Here is a 24,824-nt window from a genome sequence, read left to right as displayed (position 1 = left end):
GCCAGGCCTTTTCCCCCCCCCCCATTTCTCGGCAGCCACTTTCCAAGCCCCCTGCTGAAGCAGCTGCCGATGAGTTCAGGAACAGGAAGGGCAGGAATGGCTGGGAGCTTCCCCTGGCAGTAAAAACCTCAGCACAATGCTCCACAGCCCAAGCTCTCTCACTGCTGGACCCAGCAATGGTGTATAGATAGAGTTGTACGGTAGGTAACAGGTCAAAACCTCAATTTTTATAGAAGAGAACTCAAATCCACTTAAATTCTGCAGAAACTCTGCTCGTGCCATTTATGCACTGATTTATAAACAAGAGCTTAGCATGCACTGATTTATAAACAAGAGCTCAGCAGACAAAAGGGTCACCGAGACATTTCTAGGTATGTTAGAAAGAGCCCTGCACGAGGCCTTAAAGAATGATAAAGTCACATTTAGACTTTCATTTTGTCCTTAACCGAGAAATGTACTTCCTCGTGGTGTGCACATCTTTGAGGGACGCATTTTCAGGGACCTCTAAGGAAAGCTGTAGAATTCTTCCATCCTGAGCTCCCCTGTGGACTGCACACATGGGCATCTTATTTCTTCTCCTTTCCCAAACCGTAACTGTAGCCCTCAGAATAGTAGGTGACAGTGAAGTCTACGGGGCATGTGTGCTGTTTGACATTTTTGATCTGCAATGATAAGAAGTGGAAGTGTATACTTTTCCTATTGCAGATGAAATGGCATTGATTTACATACATGAAAATTAAATTCAAGAAAAATGGACCACACCTTTACCCATTTGGTTTACAAAATCCTTACATTTTATACATCATCTTTTCAATCTTCTTAATACAATTATTATGCAGGCAGTCATTTGAATTTAATGTGTTACTGTCAGGGAGGGTGTTCTCACTGAAAATTAATGTAGGCTGTCAAGGAAATAGTGACCCAGGGGTAATCTGGCCTACGAATCAGGGGAGAAAGTGGTTGTCAGATTTACGATAGCTCTACCAAGTGGGGTCAATGGAAAAGAATCACGGAATTTTGAAAAAATGACAGCTCCTCAAAACAGTATCTTGTGGAGAATTTCAACGTCATTAACTCGACATATTGTTTTCAATGTGGCAACATTTAGACAAGCACACATTTGATTCGTTTTTTAAAAGGCAATGCACCCACATTTCACCGAAAATGTTTACTCACATCACTGGCAATGTTTCTGGATGCTTTGGCTGCAGTGATGTGCAGCCTCATCTAGCGCATTGTTGCCCTTGGCTATTAAATCATGCCAGTCCCGTTTGTAGCAGACCTGAGGTATGAGGGAAAGAAGGAGGTCAGCATGCTGTACATGGATCAGCTGAAGTGAGTCCCCAATTGCTGGGACTGTTTCGTTCGTTTCCAGATATAAGCTAAAGGAATCTTCTACAGTACATTTTATTTTGGGAAGTCACATTAGCAAAACATTACACCTTGTGTAGCATGACATTACAGGATGCTGCACCAATTATACACCCAAACCTGGTTTGAGTACAGAGCAAAGCAGGATACTGAGAAACTGGAGTGGATCTGGAAGAGAGGAATAAAGGTTCTTTCTGGAAACCTTGGCGTGTGAGGACCAACTAGAGAAAATGAAGTTGTCCACTCTTATGGAAGGAAGGTCAAGGGAAGACCTGGTGGTTAGCTTTAGAAATTTCAGGTCTGCTGTAATAAAAGGATTTCATTCATTCTTATTTTTCTGCAGGATAATAACTCTCTCCACTTGCAAAATGAGGAAAACCAACTCGAAGTTTGAGAGGAATAGATGTTGGGCTCCACGTAAGGGAGAATGTCACATCCTTTTGGAATTATCCTGCCCTGGAAGAGGCCGACTTAAGAGGCAGAGAGCCATCGTCATGAGATAGGCTCCATCCAGTGTGTGTGTGGGAAACCAACCTAAATAGTTATCAAGGCCCCATCCTACTCTGAGATTCTATTACTGTACCACCTTGTCTGGGTTTCACACCCCATTGAAAACCCTACTTACGTCACTCATATTGTAAGCATTGCACTTGGCCTAGAGAAACAGAGGAAGATCAGGACTCATAGTGTATTTATGTTTCACATCTTCTCCTTTAGCTTTGTAGAAGATCTGCAATACGCAATCACAAAAATAACATGTATCACAGAGAGTACAAAAAAGAAAATGCTTAAAGTGAACACCAATAAAAAATAAATTAAAAAATAAAAAATAAAAAAAGGAGTATTTGGAATAAATCATGAAAGGAACTACAATGGAAAGGATGGAAACTGAGTGTGTGTGGGGGAAGTTAGAGAAAAATACAAATCATGAGAGACTCCAAACTCTACGAAACAAATAAAGGGTTGCCGATGGGGAGGTGGGTGGGGGGATGGGGTAACTGGGTAACAAGCATTAAGTAGGGCAGTGGTGAGATGAGCTCTGTATGTTATACCCTATGCTAACATATTGGATTTAAATAAAGTATGTTTTAAAATAAAAGAAGAAATATTCCAAAGGAAAAAGTTCTAGGTATACTAGAAGATGTCTTCAAATGTCTTTTGAAGTCATTTATCAGAAATCCTTCCAATGTTATGAGCCACTAAAATACTCTCAATAGCTTGTGTTTTCACACCCCACACACTGACCTCTTCCCACAAAACTCCCCAAAATCCTCAAAAATCAGCAATTAAAATTGTCATCTTACATTTGCCAAAGGGCAAACATTACTTTGCTGTTATCTTCTAAAAATAAAGTTGTTAAAAGCAAAATAAAATGCTTCAATTGTACACTTAAAGGAGTTATTCCCAGCACAGTCCCTCTACTACTTCTATTGTTAAAAATCAAAGGTATTCTCCTATTTTTAAAAAAGTCAAGCATTTTTGTCATTTTCAGAAAGACCTAAAAACTCCGTGTATTAAAATAGACAGAAAAGTAGAAAACAGTGATCTTTGATGGCTAGAGATGAATGGAAATCATTTCAAATGCAAAACCCTAATTTGAATAAATGGAGTTTACCAAAGTCAGAAAAGTCCAATCTTTGCTAGTGGAGTAAACCGGTCTTGTTTTTGTTTTGGGTTTTTGATTCTTAGAAAATGGCATTTAGAATGAGACTTTCACTTCTGCTAAAAAAAAAAAAACTTTCCAATTACAATTGTAGCACTAAAACCATATAATAATTTCCTCATGCTATGAGGGCGCTTCTACATAAACCCAGTGTACTTAAGAGGTTTACCATTTCATACTTACCCTATCTTATCCTTTTACAGATGTCAGGAAGACAGCTAGGTCCAGGATGTAGAACTTAGATTGTATCCTCCTCTTGGTAATAGAAAAGAAATTGCTTGATTTCTAAAATCTAAAATACAACTGGAACCACTAGATTTCCAGTCTCTTGACTGTCATTTATCACATAAACCTTTAAGCAGATTATCACATGTAAACTGTTGTCTATGTATCACAAAGTCTAAAGAGGCTGATATCTATTTGAATTCTCAAATCCTAAATAATTTCTTCTAGGCATCCAAGAGCTAACGTTATTCCCTCACTGCCTTTAGAAACCATAGCTAGGCATTCACAGAGTCTCACCGATTCTACCCTCTACACATCTCCTCTGCCATTGCTAGTGCTTTAGTTGAAGTCCAAAGGAGTCTTCTGCTAGGTTTCTGTAAGCGCTTTTAATCCATCTTCTTACCTCCATCTCTTCCCTCATCAATGCCATCTCAGCACTCTTGGTCAGAAGTATCTTTTAGAACACAGATCTGATAATCCAACTCCATGGATTAAGATCTTCAACACCTCCCATTACCTACCCCACAATCTCCAGAGTATAAGCACACAAGATCCTCAATGATCACATAATAATCCCGAACCCTTCACCGTCCTTCCAGTTCATTAGCTCTTGTTGGTCATCATGATTTTTTCTTTCACCAGGAATGCACCCTTCCCTTATTTGCCAGGGAAGCCTTGGTGGGGGGTTACCCTCTTCTCTTGTACTTGGCACATACCTCTCCTGTAGCATTCACCTCTTGGTGTGGCAATGCTCTGGTTCCATCCATGCCTTTGTCTTACACTCTTATATCCTTGTCATCTCCTATCTATCTCACCACTCATCATCTACGGCGTCTTTATAGCATCAGCATATAATACAATGCCCGGCTCAGGGAAGGAGTTCAAAAACGTTCATTCAATGGATTAATAAATAAATGCTTTCCATGTCCCTTTAGTTCTTCTACACACTAAGCTTCCCTTTAGGTCTGACCTTAGCCAGGTCATACACATCGCTCATGGACAGCCAGGCAAATAACATACTAATCTCCAAGACCTAAGTTTTCTTTTTTTTAAATTTTTAATTTATTTATGATAGTCACAGAGAGAGAGAGAGAGAGAGAGAGAGAGAGGCAGAGACACAGGCAGAGGGAGAAGCAGGGTCCATGCACCGGGAGCCTGATGTGGGACTCGATCCTGGGTCTCCAGGATCACGCCCTGGGCCAAAGGCAGGCGCCAAACCGCTGCGCCACCCGGGGATCCCCAAGACCTAAGTTTTCAAAAGCCTCTATAATATTTGTGTATGATGAATTCTGAGAAGTAAAACCATATACGCATGTGAGTTATTTCCCTGTACTAGTATTTTATATACGAACAGCAAATATATGCAACTTAATATGGATCTGAAGGTGATGAGTTTGTTAAAGTGTCTGGAATTCAAGTTTAAATTTTGTGTGTGTATATACAGGTGTAGTACAAGAGTAGAACTTTTTCATCACAACAAATTTATCCCATAACACAGTATTTCAAAGGCAGCTAAAAAGGAAGATGTTATAAAAAGGAAGATAAATAGTAATATAGAAGAAAAAGAAAATGTTAGTGCCCAAACTAAAAATAATTGTTGTGGTTGTTCTTGTTTGTATTCCTAATGGAGCCCAATGCAGGGCTTGAACTCATGACTCTGGGATTAAGACCTGATCTGAGATAGCAAGAGTCTGACACTTAACCAACTCAGCCACTCAGTCAGGTGACCCCCAAACTAAAAATAATTGTAATTGTAATTTTAAAATACATAAAGTAAAAGGAAAATTAATGGCTCAGAAGAATTAAACTTTTGAGCTGCTATTTATTTTGTTGAAGCCTCCTCCCTCCATTCTTGGCCCCCTCTTTTGTACTTACATCACTGACTTGCTTTGTGTTCTGTTTTGCCTGGACCATAACTGGGGAGTCCACGGTGCTGGTAAATTTGAGGGTGTCTGGATGCTGCCTGTACTTCTTTTCATTCAGGGCATCACCTGCTTTCTTAACGTTTTCTACATCTAGACTGCCAATAGGTATCCAGCCTATGCGTTTCATCCAGGTGTTGTAGTCTTCCTTGCAGGCATTCTATTGCAAAGGGAAAAAAAAGGAGTAAGTGCCCCAAGCAGTGGGTTCTCATGCACTTTCTGACTTTAGGAGAGGATTATCCTGTGAAATAAGTGTCACTTACATTGCTCTGTACGTGCATCATGTTTTTAGACTACTCCAGGTCCATGGCATCAGGCAGATAGGTGTAATGATGGAGTGTATGCTTATAGTTGACATTGCTGGCAACATCCTGAGCTTTCTTGGCTACCACAACATTGAACACATCATGGGGTGTGTTGTATTTTGTTTTTGTCTTCTCATAGTCTTTTTTATACTCCCAGTCGGATTGTATCTTGACTACATTCATATAGTGAACCAGTTTAGGATCATCTTGGAGACTTTGGAAGCCAACCATTTTCCCTTTGGTGTTTTCATAATCTTTTTTGTATTGAACCTATTGGAAACAAAGTGGGTATATTTTAAAATGTAGTTATGAAGATTTTACTGATCAATAAGACTATGATTTAAAGCAATTGAGCTTCCCAGGAATTACTTCAACAACCAGTTAGATGTATTCATTTGTATATAGTTTGAAATGTAGCCTGGTAAAATTAAAATGTTACTTAGAACCCATTTAATTGTCTGTAGCTGCCTCAGCCACCTGAGAGAGATTGGGGTGGGGAACGTTTCCATAATTCATGTCAGAGACAAGGTAGTAAGTTCCTTTCTACTTATACACTGGTAGAGACAAATGAAAAGATAAACATTCTGCAATCATTACCAGTTATATTGTGCTGCTCCAGGAGACCCCTCCCCAAATAGCTGGCTATCTTAGTTGTAGTAGAATTTTAATGAGTATTTGGATATTCAAAGGAAGACCCAGAGCCAGTTGTGTGTAAACATGAATTGGATCTAAATTATAAAGTGAGAAGAACTGAACTTGCTTGGGGAGATCTGGGAAGAAGCATGGGAAACTGAGAAGCAGAGATGTGAAGGAAAGCTAATGTGTGTGTTGGGGTGGGGAGGAGCTGGAAGAGTGCACCCAGAGAGAAAGGGAATGGGTATCATCAGCGCTTTGATGATACCAGTATTTATTACTCAATTGTAACTTATTTACATCGGCGCAATGTCAACTTCATTTCAAACCATCGATGAGGTTGTGCTTGGGACTTGGGTTCGGGGGACTAAAAGATGGTTCTGGACTGCTGTGTTCCATCTCTGGACCATGCAGACCAGAAAAAAGTGAACCCAGGGCAGGAGAGTCCAGGTGAGCATGAGCAAAACCACTGTGTACAAAGTAGGAGCCAGAGGTAATGGAAAGACAAACCTCAGAATATCTGCATTGAGCAGGAGGAAGGGTATCCTACTTCCTAGAGGTTAGCTGGTAGGGGTTTGAGTCAATTTGATTTGAATCTCAAAGAGGAAAGTAACTAGTTCATAGTTACAAGTATGATAAGGAAAAGAAAAAAGACAAAATTTTTAACTTTCATGGAGCCTAATGACTGCTATGGACCTTGGAGCCAATTAATCCATCTCTGGAAGCAATTAATTAAAAAGAAATAAGGGAAAGAGGGAATCCATGTAAATTAAGAAAATTTTGAGACAAAAATCTTACCCCCAGGAGGCGATTAGGACTTAAATAGTGACTGATTTGTTTACTTCCATGAGGAGAATAATGTGAATTTGTACAAAAATGCAGAGGAGACCTTAAACTTAGAGTGTTGCACTAGAACAGGTTAGTAAAGGTTCTACAAATCCTTACTGCCAGGAAAATTCAGACCTTTTTAGGGAACTTTCTTTTCTAAATAGTTTTCAACAGGACTCACTTCGTGCTGGGGACAGCAGACACGGCGACTTCTGCATAACGAATCCACCCCACCCATACTTCCTAGTTACAACACACCAGTGACCCCACCACCGGCACTTACCTCACTTGCTGCCTGCCAGGCAGCTTTGGAGGCTCTGATGGGAATCGTGTCCGTTCTCAGGTCATAGCCCTTCTTGCTCAAATCTTTCAAGCCTGTTTTTGTACATATTCTGAAAGAAAAAAGTCCCTTGCATATAACTGAGGCCACATTTAGAAAGGCCTTCACACGCAATCAGCAGCTGAGCTCACGTGCATACCTCATTGATACTGTAGGCATTAACTTTAGCCTGGATGAACTGGGGCAGGTCGGCTGGCAGGTTGTACTTGTGAAGAAGTTCTTCTCCTCTGGCTTTGTATGCTACCTTGAGAGATGAAAAGAAATGCATGAACAAAACAAAGGGGATCCCTGGGTGGCGCAGCGGTTTAGTGCCTGCCTTTGGCCCAGGGCGCAATCCTGGAGACCTGGGATCGAATCCCACGTCGGGCTCCCGGTGCATGGAGCCTGCTTCTCCCTCTGCCTGTGTCTCTGCCTCTCTCTCTCTCTCTCTCTCTCTGATGTGACTATCATAAATAAATAAAAATTAAAAAAAAAGAAATGCATGAACAAAACAAAGGAGGGAAAAGGGTTTAACGACACAGGAAAATAATTTCAGAACAGATCACATTACACAGAGGTGCTTTTCTTGAAAGACGTTCTCTGGGTCACCTTCACATTCACCTGTGCAGATCTGTGGGCCTTCAAGGTTTCACATGCAATGCACAGAGTCCCATCCTAGTGCCCGTTCAGCCTTGGCAAAGGTCCCTTGGTATGTGCTAGGAACCTCTGAGCTTCGTGCGGTAGGGGCACCTCACAGAAGTTAGCCCCGGGAGAGGGCCTGATGAAAATGTTAACCTGCAGATACTTCCCTGAGCACCGAAAAGGCTAACTGGGTGGGATACACACACTATCTATCTTACACTTGGTGGGTGACTGATGGGACTTTGGGGTGGTTTTTACTCTACATGATTTTTGTCTTAGCTCTGACTTACAACGTAGCTCCTCCAGAAGGTGTGCCGCATACATTCATTTTCTTGGTCTTTCCTAAAAATAGGCTTATAGTGTGTCTTGTCATCAAGAGAAGCCCCTGACCTTCAGTGTTAAATGGCTGGAAGGACGGTCAGCGTAGCATCCATAACACCCTGAAGACGTGACGTAGGTGTGCCTTATTAGTGAAAAGCTGGGAGAGTTACAGAATTGCTCATGGAACTGAGTCTCTTTGGTTTGCAGAATAACCACAGGTGATCAGCACGTTTAGAACCAAATGTATTTGTTTCCGTTATTAAACTACAGATAGAATTAGCACTCATATCACTTCTTTGGGCCTGGTTGATTTTGGACTGTACTATAATCGGAGCATCCTCAATCGAAGTAAAATTGAGAGCGTCTGGATGTTGGCTGCATTTTTTCTGTTTGGTGAATTGAAACAAGATAAACAGCAATAATACTTTCACTTAAGGCTAATACATAAAAATCCTTGAGATTTATTTTGGAGGGACAAGGGTTTTTTTTTCCTGATTTAAAAATTTTTAGATACTAGCTTCTTGGTTGGCTTGGGGGAAAAGATGAATACAGTACAAGAGATGATGTTCCAAAAATTGGCTCAATTTTGGATGGTCTGGGGCATTACAGACCAAGATAACTTTCAGGAACCAGGCTACCTCTTGCTTATGAAATGAAAAGAGGGTACTCTTAGCTAAACAGAACCCAGAAACACCACAAAGTTTTCTAAAGTATCAGAAAAGCATGCAAGGAAATTTGGAGTGTCTTTTGTGTGACACTAACAGGCTCTCAGATTCCTGTCAGTTGAACAGAGGTAACGCAGCTCTTTGGTTGAGGGAGGAGGAACTGGGGAATTAGGCAATGGCTAGGGGTTCCTATAAGAAAGGGAGAACTTCTGCTCTGCAGCCTCCATGTGACTAGTCCACAGCTTGTCACTAAAGTACTGAGGAGCTAGCTACAGGAGAGAAGAGAGTGGAAGGTGTTCCGACGGGACCTTCTAGCTACATTCCTAGATTTTCCTCCCTCTAGTCTCCCACTCTTCTTCCCTTGTGCATCTTCTACATCCCACTTCTGTGTATGAAGTGGCATCACTCAGCTTTAGACATCTAAAAACCACCAACTCAGAGGAACTTTTGTGAAAAATCGGAGGATATAAAATGTTGTTTCCTAAAAGCAAGCAAAAGCCCAGAACAACAGAAACAAGAACCTTCACTCAGTACCTCCGTCCCTCCTTTATGTAGGCTAACCTCCCTGATGTGTTCACCTGACAGCCATGGGAATGTGCCTCTGTCGGAGGGGAAGGGTCAGATCACCTGGCCATTTAGAGTGAAAGATCATCGCTGCTTTTTTCTTAGACTGAATAACAACTTATCTGGTACTTCAAAATGATCAAGAATAAGACACACGGTATAATAGTTAAAGGAAAATTTCTGTAGTATTCATTCTATGCATTATTCATAATTGCCAAAACTGGCAATTATGAATCTACATGTGTACCACTGGACAGCCAAAAATATAGCTATGCAAAGGAATACTACTCAATAATAATAAGGAATGAATTGTAGATATGTGCAGATATATAGATGAGCCTCTAAAGCATGGTGCTAAATGAAGGAAGTCTCCTACAAAAGAGATTTCTAGGAAAGTACAACTATAGGGACAAAAAGCAAGATCTCTGGTTGCCAGGCATTGCAGATGGGAGGGGGAGTTTTCAAGGAAACTTTCGCATACTAGCAGCATTTTAAAATTCAATTATAGTGATGACCATAAAAACTACATGAACTTATTAAAAATAGGGATCCCTGGGTGGCGCAGCGGTTTGGCGCCTGCCTTTGGCCCAGGGCGTGATCCTGGAGACCCGGGATCGAATCCCACATCGGGCTCCCGGTGCATGGAGCCTGCTTCTCCCTCTGCCTGTGTCTCTGCCTCTCTCTCTCTCTCTCTCTCTGTGACTATCAAATAAATTAAAAAAAAAATTAAAAAATAAAAAAAAATAGATGAATTTTGTGGCATGCAAATTATACTTTGATACAGTTGTCAAAAATATTTTTATCATGAATGGTTAATATAAAGGATTTTGATGATGTAAAGCTTATCTGTCTGGATAATTCATGCATGTGGTAAGGGCTCTTTTCTCAGTAACAACCATGAGAGAATGAAGAGGGAAAAGAAGGTGATTCCACGGTTCTGGGGGCCTTAACACGGCACAATCCCAACCCCCTCTGTGGCACATGAGATGTCTTTACCTCATTTAGGGTATCTGAAGCTCTCTTTGCCTTTCCCATTTCTAAGGATCCAAAAGGCACCCAGCCACAACCTTTCATCCAGCTGTTGTAGTCAGCCTTGTATTCAACCTAAAACACCAAGAGGAAGGTTACAGGTTTTTTGTTCAGCATCATCCTTATTCATGAAATCATTAACATTTTACCCAAAACAGTGTTAAGATTTCTGACCAGCTTCCTTACTTCATATATCCTAAGGTTTCTTTTTGTTTTTGTTTTTTAAGATTTTACTTATCTGAGAGAATGATGAGAGCACGCACATCAGTGGGGCAAAGGAAGAGAGAAAGAAACGCAAGCAGATCCCACATGGAGCACAGAGCCCAACACAGAGCTTAATCTCACACTCAGAGATCATGACCTGAGCCAAAATCAAGAGTCGGATCCTTAATTGACTGAGCCACCCAGATGCCCCACATTGAGATTATGTTAAGTATTTCCTTGGTGGGAGATTTTAACAGCCCTTAGGTTATCAGTGTTCTTCTAGCTGGCATGTAGTCCATCTCCTCCTTATTTCCAACTGAAAGGAAGTATGTGGAACTCTAATTCCAATATGGACAAATACTATATTTAAAGCTCTACTTCAAAGAATAAAAAAAAATTTATATGTAGATAATCAAAGGTGAGGTGTTTGCTCCCTGGAACTCTAAGTATTATGTTTCTTTGGTCAAATTAGGACTGGTGGCCACATTGAAGGTAGGTAATTTTGCTCACCTTCTGAGAAGACTTGATAATGGTTATTCGTACTATAGGTTTGCACATGTTGCCCTTCATGTGTAATGGTTAACTTTGAGTGTCCCCATATCAGTTAACAATGCACTTTAAAATAGTTATGCTAGGGGCACCAGGGTGGCTCAGCTGGTTAAGCGTCTGCCTTTGGTTCAGGTTGTGATCCCCAGGTCCTGGGATTGAGCCCCATGTCGGGCTTCGCCCCACATCGGGCTTCCTGCTCAGCAGGGAGTCTGCTTCTCTACCTCCCTCTGCCCCTCCTTGCTGCTCACTCTCTGCTTAAATAAATAGATAAATAAAGTATTTAAAAAATAAAATAGTTACAATCAATTTGCTTGTACAAGGCTCTTACTATTTGGAATTTTTCCTATTTTGGGGACACACTTGATGCCATTAAAGTAATAGGCCAGTCTTGGGGTGCTTGGGTGGCTCAGTTGCTTACACGTTCAACTCTTGATTTTGGTTCTGGTCATGATCTCACTGTTGTGGAATCAAGCCCCATGTCAGGCTCTGTGCTGGGTGTGCAGCCTGCTTGGGACTCTCTCTCACTCTCCCTTCTCCCCTCTTCCTCAGCCCTCCTCACACACACCCTATTCCCTCTCTCTAAAAGAATAAAATAAAACAGTAAAATAAAATAATAGACTACTCTTATTGTCTGGCTATATGTGGTACGTAAAACTTATATTCTAGATACAAATTTCAAACCATTGTTCTTTAGTGTGGGCCTTTTAATTGGAATAAAAAATCAAGAAACTATTTGATTCCTGCCTTTGAAAGGCTTACCATCTACTTGGGAGAAAGAAACATAGCAAAATTAAAAAAGTAAATAACCACGCATGATACAGGATTGTTAGTGATGGAAATTTAAAATCGTTCAGGGGCTGTAGAAAAGAGTAGATTGGGTCCTCAAAAAGTTAAAAATAGAATTACCATGTGATCTAGCAAACCCATTTCTGAGTGTATACCCAGAAGAATGGAGAGCAGGCTCTCAAAGGAAATATTTGTCACCTACGTTTGTAGAAGCATTATTCAGAATAGCCAAAAAGATGGAAGAAACACAAACGTTCACTGATGGATAAAGGGACAAACAAAATGTGGTATACACATACAATGCGGTATTATTCAACCTCAAGAAGGAAGGAAATTATGATACATGCTACAACACGAATGAACTTTGAGGACATTTCATTAAGTGAAATAGGCCAGTAACAAGAAGACAAATACTGAATGACTCTACATATACATGGTCTACAGAGCAGCCCAGGTCAAGTACAAGGGTGGTTGCAGGAGCTAGGGAGAGGGGAAAAACAGGAAGATAACTGCTAGAGTTTCAGTTTTAGAAGATGAAAAGGTTTTGAAGATGAGTGCACAACAATGTGAATATAATTAGCTGCTACTCAACGGCACACTTGGTTGGTAGCTTTCCCGGAGGGATATAGTGATGAGTTCATGCTAGATCTAGGTCTAACTCTGAGGGGCATGCTCTCATCAAGCCACAAGGGTCATTTCCCCATTACATACTAGCTACATACAGAAGACAATGCCAACACCTCTGAGAATGGCCAAAAACACCATTCCACTTAAAGATTATTTCCTTTTCCACCTTAGAAAAACGGAAATGAGAAAATGTGATTACTCACATCACTCTGCAGTGCATAAGCCTCCTTGGCAAGATCCACGTTGATGCTATCGGGTGGGTAGCTGCAATTGTGTAAGATGTGCTTATAGTCCATAGCACTGGCAATTTCCTGAGATTTCTTAGCTCGAGTAACTTGGAGCATATCAAGAGGTGTCCCGTAGATAGTCTTTGACTTCTCATAGTCTTTACGATATTCACGCTGTGAATAGGAATTTTCCATTTATTACCATAAATCCTCAATGGAATTTCTGGACAAGCACAGAAATCTCTCATAAACAACAGACACGAGTTAGAGAAACACATTCAAACGTGCGAGTAGTTTTTTTTTTTTTCCTAAAATTTGTTCATCTGTTACACATTATTGAACCCTTTCCCTCCAAAAACCTCAGACGTGGACATATGTTATCAAATCTACTTTTAGATCAAAGAGCAACTGTCAGACAACAGGAGGGGGCCACAGTTTCTACTTCAGGAAGGCATTTTATTTTAACACAGGGTTTTTTCAAGACCATTAAGAAGCATTATTTTTACCAAAGTAATCTAATCTTTTAATTGTGTTCCAATAAAGAAGTACTTTTTTAATTGATGAAGACTATAGAACAATCATTTCATGCTTCTAATTTCATAAAACGACCACTTCATGAATAAAGCTGTCCACTTGACTACTTGGCTTTTCTAACAGCATGTTTAAGTGGTCACTGAGTTTTTCAACCTGACTATTCTACTTTTGACAGTAGATAAGCTCCACTGAGAATCCCAAAGGTTCTTTCATACCAAGTTTAATTTTGGTAACAATTTAAAAGCAGCTTCAGATTGCAGCAGTAATAAGACCTCAAAGGAGAAAAGTTTGTGACACTGAACCATTCAAGTAACCTTGGCACTTATTACAGTGTTCTCATAAACCAAATGTCCTGACTGGGCCTCAGAAGGCACTTTCACTGGCTGGTTTTCCGGAATGTTAGACAGGGTGCTAATTAGGTCAAGGGGTCAAGGTCCCAGCTTCATCATGCCCACTCAACCAATTACCTTAACAGAGAGAAAAATTCTACCCCAGTGCCTGTAGGAAAATTCTAAACCCTTATATCTCCCCATAATCACATAAGCATTAAAGACGGTGACCCAAGCTAGCAAGTAGACATGTGCCTTATGAATCTTCTGTAGAAATTCCTGTTGCAAACAATCTGATCATTTAGCTCCCTTAGGGAATGTGATCTTCCTCCTAAATACTTTGTGGGCAATCACCCTCACTGAATAAACATCACTTAATTGTAAAATCTAGCCTTTGGTTTATGAAAATAAAATATGGAAACTTTCTGATCGTATGTAAGAACATTGAAAAAATAGTTTGTCTTTATTAGAAATAAGCTGATGGGGTGCCTATTGGTGCAGTTGGTTGAGAGTCTGACTATAGGTTCAGCTCAGGTCATGATTTTGGGGTTGTGGGACTGAGCCCCACGTTGGGCTCCACGCTGAATGTGGAGTCCACTTGAGTTTTTCTCTCCTTCTCCTTCTGCCCCTCCCGCTCATGCTCTCTCCTTCCTTCTCTAAAATAAATAAGTCAATCTTTAATGAATAAACAAACAAACTGATAAAGTAATGTTGCCACAGCATTGGTGTGTGGAAGTGTTTTTGACTAAACCATTTGATTCTTTTGTTCATGTTTATACCAGTTCATACATATCTGTACAATGTTGTCAAAGGTCCAAATGGCTTTAAAAGATTCTCTTTATTTTTTAAAATTATTTATTCATGAGAGACAGAGAGAGAGAGAGAGAGAGAGAGAGAGAAAGGAAGAGAGACAGGCAGGGACACAGGAGGAGGGAGAAGCAGGCCCCATGCCGGGAGCCCGACGCGGGACTCGATCCCGGGACTCCAGGATCACGCCCTGGGCCAAAGACAGGCGCCAAACCACCAAGCCACCCAGGCATCCCCTAAAAGATTCTCTTTAAAAGCCATGCATGTTCTATACCTGTAGCTTAGCTCTTAGCCTGGATGTATATGAAAATGATTCATCATTGACTAGCTCTTTTGGTTACCAGTATCAATCAATTAACAAGTATTTACCGAAGATACTACGTGCTTCGTGTTCTAATGGGTACTGTGATAGGATAAAGACATGTTCTGTCAACAGACAGATATGAAACCTTCTGAACTGAGAAAGGATAAGGAGCTACTAAAAAACATAATATGATGTATGTGATCACTATATACAGATATAAATCAGCGTGAAGTTATTAGAGAAAACTACTGACTACGGGATGCTTTAAACTGCCATAGGACTACACAGCACATGCAAAATGAATTAATGAAGATATAGATCATTATATGAATACATGGTTGAAATGAAAGTAAAGGATACAAACATCCTTCTATTTAATTTTGAAAAAATAATATTTGCAAGCTATGCTGAACACTCTTACCACTCTTTAAGGAATTCTCTAATCATTTTTTAAACACAGCATATACTGTGATTTGCAATAGATCTTTCCCCTCTCTAGTAAGAACTTTACCCAAAAGATGAGACTTGGCCCATAGACAAGCTGTAGGGAATTTATATTCTCTGAAATTCAGACAAAAGGCAGGAAGAAAAAGTTCAATTTTCTAGACGAGTGATCAAGTCTTTAATCAGAGGCTCAAAGGAGCCTATAATCAATGGAGTATTTTTCTTGAACCTATACCAGTACTAATTACTAAAGTCAATAAAAAACAATGATAATTAACAATAAGATTTTTATCTCTGACTCATGGTTTTCTTCCACTATAAAGACAGTTTCAAAATCATCATTTAAAGTTTATTTTTCAATCAGAAGAAAATATGAAACCATCTAGTGATGTTTTCAGGAAGTTTTGAGAATTAAAATCACTTCTTTACCGATTGCAATATTGAGAATTAAAATCAATATTCTATTACATATAGAAACAAACGGTTTTCAAACTGAAATAGAATCAAGTAATCAGAAATACCTCTCCCCAAAGGTACAAGAATCTGGGAAACCATTCTACTTCTAATGTTCATTCCCAGCAGTCTGTTGTGAACATGATAGAGCCCATGGATATGGAATCCTTTTACGTGCTACCAACCCCTTGGGCATATTAAGAGGGACGTCACCTTGAAAGCAAGATAGATCTACAAAGACATCACTCTGGTTTTTTGGCTCTCTTCAAAGAATGCAGCATCTTGGGATCATCATTAATGCTCAGGGCTCCAATCATCTTTCCTTTGCTTTTATCATAGTCTTTCTTGTACATCACCTATGAAAACATCACACATGCCAGATCCCACCCATCAGGCAGCGTCACTGGGGTCCCCTGCCCGGGTGCCCAGGCCATACTCTCATCCCTGGCGATCCTGCTGTTGGCTTCGGCTGCCAGCAGGGGGATGGCGTCCACTTTCATGTCAAACTGCTTTGCTTTGCTCTTCTCCCAGTCATGTTTATAGATATTCTGAACAGGAGGTTTCAGCAGAAAAATGGTTAGAACAACATCTAACTCAGAATCATTCAGTAACAATAAGAAACAGACTGAAAATTTCTACATGTAGACTCTTTTCACCTTCAAACACTATACTTCCCAAATGATAGTATAATTATTCATAAGCCTGTCATCTTGCTTCTCCCCTCCCACCACATAAGGATAATACGCTTTCTTAATATCCTATGAACTCTCTAAAGTTTCGGCTATGCCGATGTATAAAGGACGATGTAGAAAGACAACCACTTAGAGAAAGTGAAATGGGACATTCACAGGAGCTTGCCAATGCTACAGAGATTAGCTGAGGGTAATTAAGAGGATGTTTCTGATGGTAACAGAAAATGTGGAAAATGAATTAGAAGAGCAAAGTAAGAGCCTTCTGAGCAGTTCAGCCTTAAAAGCTCCACTTATACTCTGGAAACAATTGCCACCATTGTTTAATTGCATAACTCCTAATCTGGTCTTTTTAAATACCCATAACATTTCCCCTTCACGTGGGCACATAATGGTAGATTTCTGTAGCTTTGATACTTACATCACTTAAGTTATAGGCATTGACTCTGTGCTGGATAAACTGTGGAGCATCTGCTGGTACGCTGCACTTGAACTTCTCACTTTCACGTTTTGCTTTGTAATTCAGCTGGAAAACAGAAGATATCCAAACAGTTCAGGGTCAGGATTTCCTTGAGGGCATGTGGGAGAGTGTATATAAATGACTGAATTACTTCTATACTTCTACCCTTTTCTGAAACACGCCTCAAAGTGATGGTATATCCATCCAGTCAAAGTCTGTTACAAGGCCTAGACTCTGACTCCCTCTTTCAGGATTGTGGTGTAATCCAGTTTGGGTTGTCATTTTTATAAACGCTATCACAATGTATGTGTGGGAAACTCATTGATGGATCTAAACTTTTAGGCTGTGACTTCAGGACACGGACACTGAAAGTCTATTAAATTCTATGATCAGAGAAATAACAAAAATAGAAATAATCCTAAATAACTAAAATCCTAGTACAGTCAAAAAGATACATATATTCTGATTATTAAAAATGTAAAGTACAGCACTGTATTTAAAAAACTTAAAGCTGACATAGGTGGAAGGAAGGGGATAGAGACAGAATGAGGCTGTTGAATTCTGGAGCTAAAGGCAAATGCACGATTGAACGTCAGCAATAACCACCTCGAGAACAGTGCCCGTGGCCGGTCCAGGCCAATGAGAAGATCATGCTGTGAGAAGACACTGCCTACAACACTCTGTCCCTCGTCAGCTTACCGAGTTCAGCTGGGCCAGTGATGTTGGTAACTGGCCAGCGTTTAGCTGTTCCTTCTTGTGGCATAAAATATTAATATGCTAGAAATGCCGCATGATGAACTGACAGGACTCCTGGGGTATAGCGATGTCATTCACTTCATTACCAACTGCAAATGAGCTGTGATACTAAAACACATTTTATCGTAGGACAGGATGTATTTTCCTTCCTGAGAAGGTTGTGCCGCTCTTAGCTGCTGGCACCGTGCAGCCCAAAGTGTGGTCTAGCAGCAGCAGCATGGGCATCGCTGAGGAGCTTGAGAGAGAGTCAGCATCTCTCTCCAGACCAACTGAATCAGAATCTGTACTCTAACCAGGTCGCTGGGTGACCCACACGAGTGTGACCGAGAAGCACTGCTGCTCTTCCCCGATCTTCACCCGGCTGGACCGTTCTGCTTTAGATCACCCTTGACCACCCTCTCTCTCTCTCTCTCTCACCATTCTGTTTGAATTCTGTATCGGTATCCTGTATTCATTTTCTTATTACTACCTGATGTCTTTCTTGTTTCTGCACTCTTCGTATCTTTTTGTATTGCCTTTGTCAGCAAACTCACAATGGGAAATGCTTGCCTTGTTACCTACACAAGTACATGCTTTTGTTGTTTTCAAATTCATGAAATTTAGTATGCATTATTTTGGGTGTGTGTCAGATCCCAATGGGCAAATTCCCCACTAAAAATTGGTGACTTATTGAAGAAATATTATTTTTAGTATCGTCTAATACCACTTTTCCCAAGGCTGCAATTCAGTCAAGCAGCTTCATTTGCATCTTATTAAATCTTGAAAAATGACAGTGTTGGGTAGATAGATGAGCCCGCGAAAATGCTTATGTTTCAAATAAACACAGCATTCCAGGTCATCCACACTTGCACAAATCAAGGCACTTACATCGCTAAGCTGTTTCGTGTTGAGTTGGGCTTGCAACAGTACAGGAGTGTCGGTGACGGCCGTGAATTTGGTCTTATCTGGATGAACTTTCCACGTATGCTAGAAAAGATGTTCTTTAATAAAATATCATAATAACGGATCTTTATATTCTTGTTTATATACATACTACATATAAAGAGTTTCCAGTTAAAAATAGAATTCATTTTCTGAAAACTTGGTTGATATGTTGTCACTTCTCTCTCTCAATCTCCATCCCCTGATGTTGCCTCTAAATTGGTCTCCCCGCCACAATTCAGCAACCAGATTAATCTTCCTCCGGATGACACCTTACAACAGCGCTCCATATGACTTGACCTAAACTGTGCTGTGGGTGATGAGCCCTACCCTACAGAATCTGCCCACCCCCATCCCCTACCATTTCACTTCTTCCCACTGTCTCCGTCTCCAGAATGCTTCTGCTACTTCATCTTTGCAATTCCTTAAGTGCCCAGCTCTTCTCTCCTTAGACCGTTCTTCCAGTTAGTTGCTCTCACCTTGATCTTGGCATGACTGCACATTCCTGCCTTAGAACTCTCTCAGAGCACCCAGCCTATGGAGCCCATCCAGTCTCACTCCCACTTCATCCTATTTCAATCCTATAGCATCATTCTTCATAGGTTGTATTATCATTGTCTAGTACCTTCCTTCTTTATACGTTTTTTGTTATCTATTTATCCCTCTCAAATGCATGCTCCCCCAGAGGCAGCCCACCTTGTTCCCTTTTCTTTCTCAGCATCAAGGACAGTGCCTGACATAAGCTAGCTCCTCGTGTAAATTTGTGAAATGAATGAACACCCCTCTCTCACAAATCTATCTTACCTTTCCCTCCACTAAGCCACGTGTACATAAACTACTGAAAGTAAAGCTTTATTAAGACCACAAACTATTCTGTAACAGATCGGTTTCTTCACAATAATTTTTGTGCTCCCCAGTTCCACCCCAAATTTAAAATTTAACATCTGCTAACCACTAGGCATTAGCATGTAAACTCCTGCTGAGTTCACCACTAGATGGCACAGGAATCCCAAACCCCATTTGGAGAACTCTGGGCAGCTGACTTCTGTCTTTACACTGGTCTAGCTTCGTGATTGCTTCATATTCTTGTGTGATTTTCTGAGGGAAAAAGCATTTCCCTTATCTTCTTCATACCTGGCTTTGTAATTTTTCTATAATGAGAAAGAACTAAAATAGATCATGACTGTTATTACCCCCAAAGAATGTCATCGAGAGACAGGAACAATGGTCTTCAACTTAATGTCACTGTTGGGAGTGGAGACTTTCATGCAGTGTATTTGATATGGGTCCTTGAAGCTGCCCACGTAATGGCCCAAGATGTTCTGTACATAGGAATGTTTGTATTTAGTCTGAAAGAGAAGCATATTGACAAATATGCCAATTAGGTACGTTATTTGTCACATCGTAGAAAAGCCCTCAAACCCCAGGAGCAACCATGGCCTTTCCAACCTCGCTGAAGTTCTTCAGCAGAGTGTCAAGTTGGTATTTAGGGGTCTCACAGTAGTTCCTGCTCTTTGCTTTTGTCTTCTCATAGCTTTCCCCTCTATAATCTCTCTGTCAAAGGAAGAAGAAAATTAAACAGAGAAGAAAAATCTATGTCATGGTGTAGAAGCCATTCCCATCATTGCTATACTTAACCACAAAGAAAAATTTTGTACTTTTTCAGAATTTATTTTCCATACGGTGAAAAAGGCAGTATTCCTATGGTAGAGGCTCACATCTTAGATAATCTAGTCTGCTAACAACCATATATGCGCTTGTGTTATTTATCCTAACATTGCTGAGCCAGGATATTCCATGACATAACAATGCTGCTTGAGCAACTTTTTTGTCTTAATGTAATTCTATCCACTTGAATGCATTTGAAGGAAAATGAATTTTTTAAATAGTACAAAATTAGGTAAAAGGTATAACGTGGACCTTAAATACTTAGGCACAGTCCCAGAAAAGTCTTCAGCTCATTACTTGATGGAAACGCATTTTATTTACAATAACTTTGGAAGCTGGATTTTCTCCTTGAGTTCTAATATTTTTCTTTATAGTAATATGCAAAAATAGTTTTTTTCCATTTTATTATAGGTATCATGTATTCTTACACATTCTCCTTAATTTTACCGTGCAGAAATCCAAAAATATACGCAGGACAGACAAGCATACTTATAAATGATACAGGATAGGGAATATTTATTTAATGCCATGAGTTAGAGAAGCAATTTTTATAAGGAATTTTTAATATTTTAGTCTTTGAAATGAGATCAGTGTTTTATACAATTCTTAAAATACTTTGTTCTTGAGGTTATGCTTCATCATCTAGTTTTCCTACTTTATTGTCTTTAGCCTGATTTTCTCAGTTTTTGCCTTTTATTTTTCTATATATATTTTTGCAAAGTACCTGAAGTCAGATTACATGGAATGAATATGTGTTTATGACATACTGAGATATTAAATCTATTTCTAGGAAATGATAAAGAAAAGGCTATTGCTAGTATATTTTCCCCCTAATAAAACAGAGGGCATTAAAGAAATTAAGGAAACATTTACAATATACACTGATGTCTCGAAGTACAGAGTTGTTATAAGAATAAGGAACTTAATCATTTTTTACTCCTGGGCTTTTGTGTGTGACTTGTCATCCTGAATTGGAGATTTCATATAGGCTAAACATCTCATCCAAAGTTATAGTAAACAGTAAATGTAGCCATATCTGAAAGTAAGCATGATTTTACAAAGACACTCACGTCACTCTGGTTCTTGGGATCATCATTAATGCTCAGGGCTCCAATCATCTTTCCTTTGCTTTTATCATAGTCTTTCTTGTACATCACCTGTGATAACATCACACGTGCCAGATCCCACCCATCAGGCAGCTTTACTGGCAGCCCCTTCCCAGGGTGCCCAGGCCATACTCCCATCCCTGGCGATCCTGCTGTTGGCTTTGGCTGCCAGCAGGGGGATGGCGTCCACTTTCATGTCTAACTTCTTTGCTTTGCTCTTCTACCAGTCTTGCTTATAGACATCCTAACAGGAAAATTGTAACAAAGGAATCGACAAAAGTGATATGCATATTATCATACTGTCAAGACTAAGGAGTATCTCAATACTCTGTATTAATATGAAACAAATGAACCATTTTTGCTGTAGAAAATCATGCATATTTTAGTTATTTTTCTTCAAACTGAAGCTTCTAATTTTCCAAGATCAAGGTACTCTCCTCCTCATTAGAATCTTTCATTAAATTAACCTAATCCTAGTTACCATACTAATACCTAACTCCTGATACTGAGCCTTTCACAGAGTGGCACCAAATATTCTACAGTTAATTTACTTTTTCTGATCTAGAGATATCACTTTCATTTGATCTCAAGGTCCTTTGAAAGGTTATTTCCTGAATCATTACAATACTCATTGATGCTAGATAATCTAAGGACTTATTTATAGAATTGTTGAAGAAATGAGATCTCCCCTTCAAAGGGGTATTTGCACTTTCTATAAAATTAAGTTTTGAAAATGAAAGGTAGCAATGGATACCTACCTGGCCTTATGCCTTTTATGCAAGCTCTCTTACATGTAGAAATAAGCACTGTTTATGTGAAATAAGGGATATTATACGTCTGAGTAGTAAATAAAATGAAACTGTATCTGAAGAAACAGGTCCTGGGTGAAAATTAATCATTGTATGACATAAATGAATATATGGCTAAAATATCTCACATTATGATTTGCAGTCAAACCTACATGAGTGGTGGCATTTTGGAGGTTGGTTAAAACATATCGAGATTGTCTAATTGTATGAAGCTACCTACAACATTGCTACACACATTTATAAGGTGAATTGAAAGATACATGGGTAGAGGCATAAGGGCATGGTGCAGATGCTAAATGTTCTTCCCATCTTTATTTAAGATTTTATCTATTATTGAGAGAGAGAGAGAGAGAGAGAGAGAGAGGGAGAGAGGGAGAGGGGCAGAGACACAGGCAGAGGGAGAAGCAGGCTTTATGCAGGAGCCTGATGTGGGACTCGATCCCAGGACTCAGGATCATGCCCTGGGCCAAAGGCAGGCACTACACTGCTGAGCCACCCAGGGATCCCTGTTCTTCCCATTTTTAACACTGAAGTGTTTATGCAGTGAAACAACCCAGAAATAAAAGCACAGGTTGTCAGGATATCCCATACCATAGTATATAGGAGCTTCCATCACTCAGGTTATAAGCATTGACTTTGTGCTGGAGGAGGGCAGGAGTATCTGGAGGTATGTGGCACTTGAACTTTTCACTTTCATGCTTTCCTTTGTAGTTCAGCAGAGATAGAGAGTGAAAGAGACAAAGACAGATGGAGAGACAGACAAAAAAGGAGACCATTAGCTCGAAAGAAGAATTGTCCCAAAATACAAAATCTCGGGTGGTACATTTCATAGAATAAAACGTAAAATACATTATGTTAATTAACAACTGACAATGCTGTTGAGATCAATACAGAAGTCCAGAGCTAGGGTAGTCCACCCTGCACGACTGACAACCTGCATGAAAGCACGTCTGTCACCGTGGTAGGACTATCCTGGAAGGAGGTGGCTCTTTCATATATGCTCCCTCTCCAGGCACATCACAACCGGCCCCCAGAATCAGCAGATTCTTGAGACTCACAGCCCTTTCTCTCTTTCCATTGTCAACGCTCACTTTCCGGAGAAACACGTTCTAACAAACCTGGTTACGTCCCCTCACATACATTATGCTTTGTTAATACTCTTTATCTGAAGACTTTATTTCTGGCCATCAATTGACTGAGGTTACTTTTATTGCTTTGCTTACTTCAGCACAAGTTTGGAAGTTCATACTTAAAAGTCATGTGATAAAAGTATCTCCAAAGCTCCATTTTCCGAAACTTATTGGAGACAGAGACATACCGTGTATTAAACATCAACTCCGGGCCAGGGTATTTACTATGCTCAGATCTCCTTTCGTTTACTCTTCAAAACAACTGCAAATTACAAAAGGGTAACTAACACGAGGCATAACGAGGTTAAACAATTTGCCTAGGCTGCCGGGTTATAAACGACAGAGCTGGAATTTCACCCAGATTTGCCTGGCTAAAGACCTCATGTTCCTTCCAGCATGGTAAGCTATATTAGGCCCCCTTAGAGAACCATTCTGCTATCCTTGCTATACATCCCAGAAGATGCAAGGCAACTAAATAAGGAGATCTTTTAGGTGATTACAAATATAGACAAGTTAAATTTGATACACTCACTTAGCCTTTTTTTTTTTTTGGTAAATGTGACAAGTCACTGGATTTTATATACAGAGTTATGATAGGTTATCCCTCAAAATTGGATTTCCTGCCTATTTAAAGGAACTTACATCACTCAGTTGCTTGGAATTGACTTGGGCTTGCACCAGCACAGGAGAGTCGGTGACTTGAGTGAAGTTTGTTTTATCTGGATGGACTTTGTAGGTGTGCTGTGGAGGAAAAAAGGAATAGTCTTAGCAATCAAATCCTATAGTCCAAGCAAGGAGAACCCATTCCCCAAAAGAAAAGAAACTTGTAGTTAATAAAACACAAGGCTCTTTTCTAATTAGACTGCAGTGTTTTAGAGATGCTTTCGCAGCTGTACAAGAAACTTTCTCATTCTTCAGATTTCTGATAACTCCTCTTTGGGGAAATGAACTAGAATTAGCTCTTGAAAAGTATGGATGACAGCTAGGGAAAACAGTTCATCACCTACAAGATAGATTTTGTTTCTTATAATTTCCTTGCTTGCATATATTTGAAAAGTGTTAAAATTTTAAATTTCTCTTGAACCGCTAGATGCTCTGGAGGCCAGGATGTTTGAAGGTCATACTACAGACTCACATCTTTACATGGATCCAGCTTCTCGATTGTTTCATTTTTTTGAGTTATAGTCTGGGGGAAGAAGCCTTTGCCTCGGTCTTCTTTGAATTCTGCTTTGTAGTTGTTCTACGAGGAAGAAAAATCAGACACGAGGATGCAACCATTTTATCCATGCCCTAAAGATGTGTTAAGTGGAAAGCTAAACAACTGTCTTAGGACTTACATCGCTGTTTTGAGGTGCAACTTTCATGCAGTGTGTATGATATGGATCCTCAAAGCTGCCCACATAGTGTCCCAAAATATTCTTTAAGTAGGAATCTTTGTATTTGGTCTGAAAGACAAAACATATTTCATGTATTTATTGGGGGAGAATAATGGATCTTTTCTTAACAGAAGAAGTAACCACAGAATTGCTTACAT

The 24,824-nt window shown here is 39.9% G+C and overlaps 1 protein-coding gene and 3 long non-coding RNA genes across 5 annotated transcripts; all 4 read right to left on the bottom strand.

Annotated features, from left to right (window-relative positions):
- Window positions 1-1,227: 1,227 nt before the first annotated feature.
- On the bottom strand, window positions 1,228-5,626 carry LOC144299381 (nebulin-related-anchoring protein-like). Of its 2 annotated transcripts, XR_013366114.1 has the most exons (5): window positions 5,445-5,626; window positions 5,135-5,341; window positions 3,218-3,289; window positions 1,997-2,101; window positions 1,228-1,282 (listed from the first exon to the last, which is right to left on the bottom strand). XR_013366114.1 is itself a non-coding variant. In XM_077874941.1 (4 exons), exons 1-3 carry the CDS (start codon window positions 5,463-5,465, stop codon window positions 2,027-2,029), a joined length of 303 nt encoding a protein of 100 aa, XP_077731067.1. In that variant the 5' UTR covers window positions 5,466-5,626; the 3' UTR covers window positions 1,228-1,282; window positions 1,997-2,026. The 2 variants fall into 2 exon arrangements, 1 of the variants encoding a protein (XP_077731067.1); XM_077874941.1 differs by lacking the exon at window positions 3,218-3,289.
- A 16-nt stretch (window positions 5,627-5,642) lies between these two features.
- Window positions 5,643-7,547, bottom strand: LOC144299416 (uncharacterized). The gene is made up of 3 exons (XR_013366158.1): window positions 7,427-7,547; window positions 7,231-7,339; window positions 5,643-5,756 (listed from the first exon to the last, which is right to left on the bottom strand). It is a non-coding gene; the product is annotated as an uncharacterized LOC144299416 (long non-coding RNA).
- Window positions 7,548-15,830: 8,283 nt separating this feature from the next.
- On the bottom strand, window positions 15,831-18,657 carry LOC144299410 (uncharacterized). Its single transcript, XR_013366153.1, has 3 exons — window positions 18,524-18,657; window positions 16,862-16,966; window positions 15,831-16,299 (listed from the first exon to the last, which is right to left on the bottom strand). It is a non-coding gene; the product is annotated as an uncharacterized LOC144299410 (long non-coding RNA).
- Window positions 18,658-19,989: 1,332 nt separating this feature from the next.
- On the bottom strand, window positions 19,990-24,473 carry LOC144299409 (uncharacterized). Its single transcript, XR_013366152.1, has 4 exons — window positions 24,426-24,473; window positions 23,933-24,031; window positions 22,752-22,863; window positions 19,990-20,131 (listed from the first exon to the last, which is right to left on the bottom strand). It is a non-coding gene; the product is annotated as an uncharacterized LOC144299409 (long non-coding RNA).
- Window positions 24,474-24,824: the final 351 nt, after the last annotated feature.

This window comes from Canis aureus, chromosome 27, assembly GCF_053574225.1.
Source record: "Canis aureus isolate CA01 chromosome 27, VMU_Caureus_v.1.0, whole genome shotgun sequence".
In the NCBI taxonomy this organism is placed as follows: Eukaryota; Metazoa; Chordata; class Mammalia; order Carnivora; family Canidae; genus Canis; species Canis aureus.
This window is presented reverse-complemented; position numbering and strand designations above follow the sequence as displayed.

Coding starts and splice junctions, on each gene's coding strand:
- LOC144299381 (XM_077874941.1), bottom strand. CDS start 5,465: ATGATGCACGTACAGAGCAAT. Junction 5,342..5,444: donor TGATGCACGTACAGAGCAAT/GTAAGTGACACT, acceptor CCTTTGCAATAG/AATGCCTGCAAGGAAGACTA. Junction 2,102..5,134: donor ACACAAAGCAAGTCAGTGAT/GTAAGTACAAAA, acceptor TGCGTATTGCAG/ATCTTCTACAAAGCTAAAGG.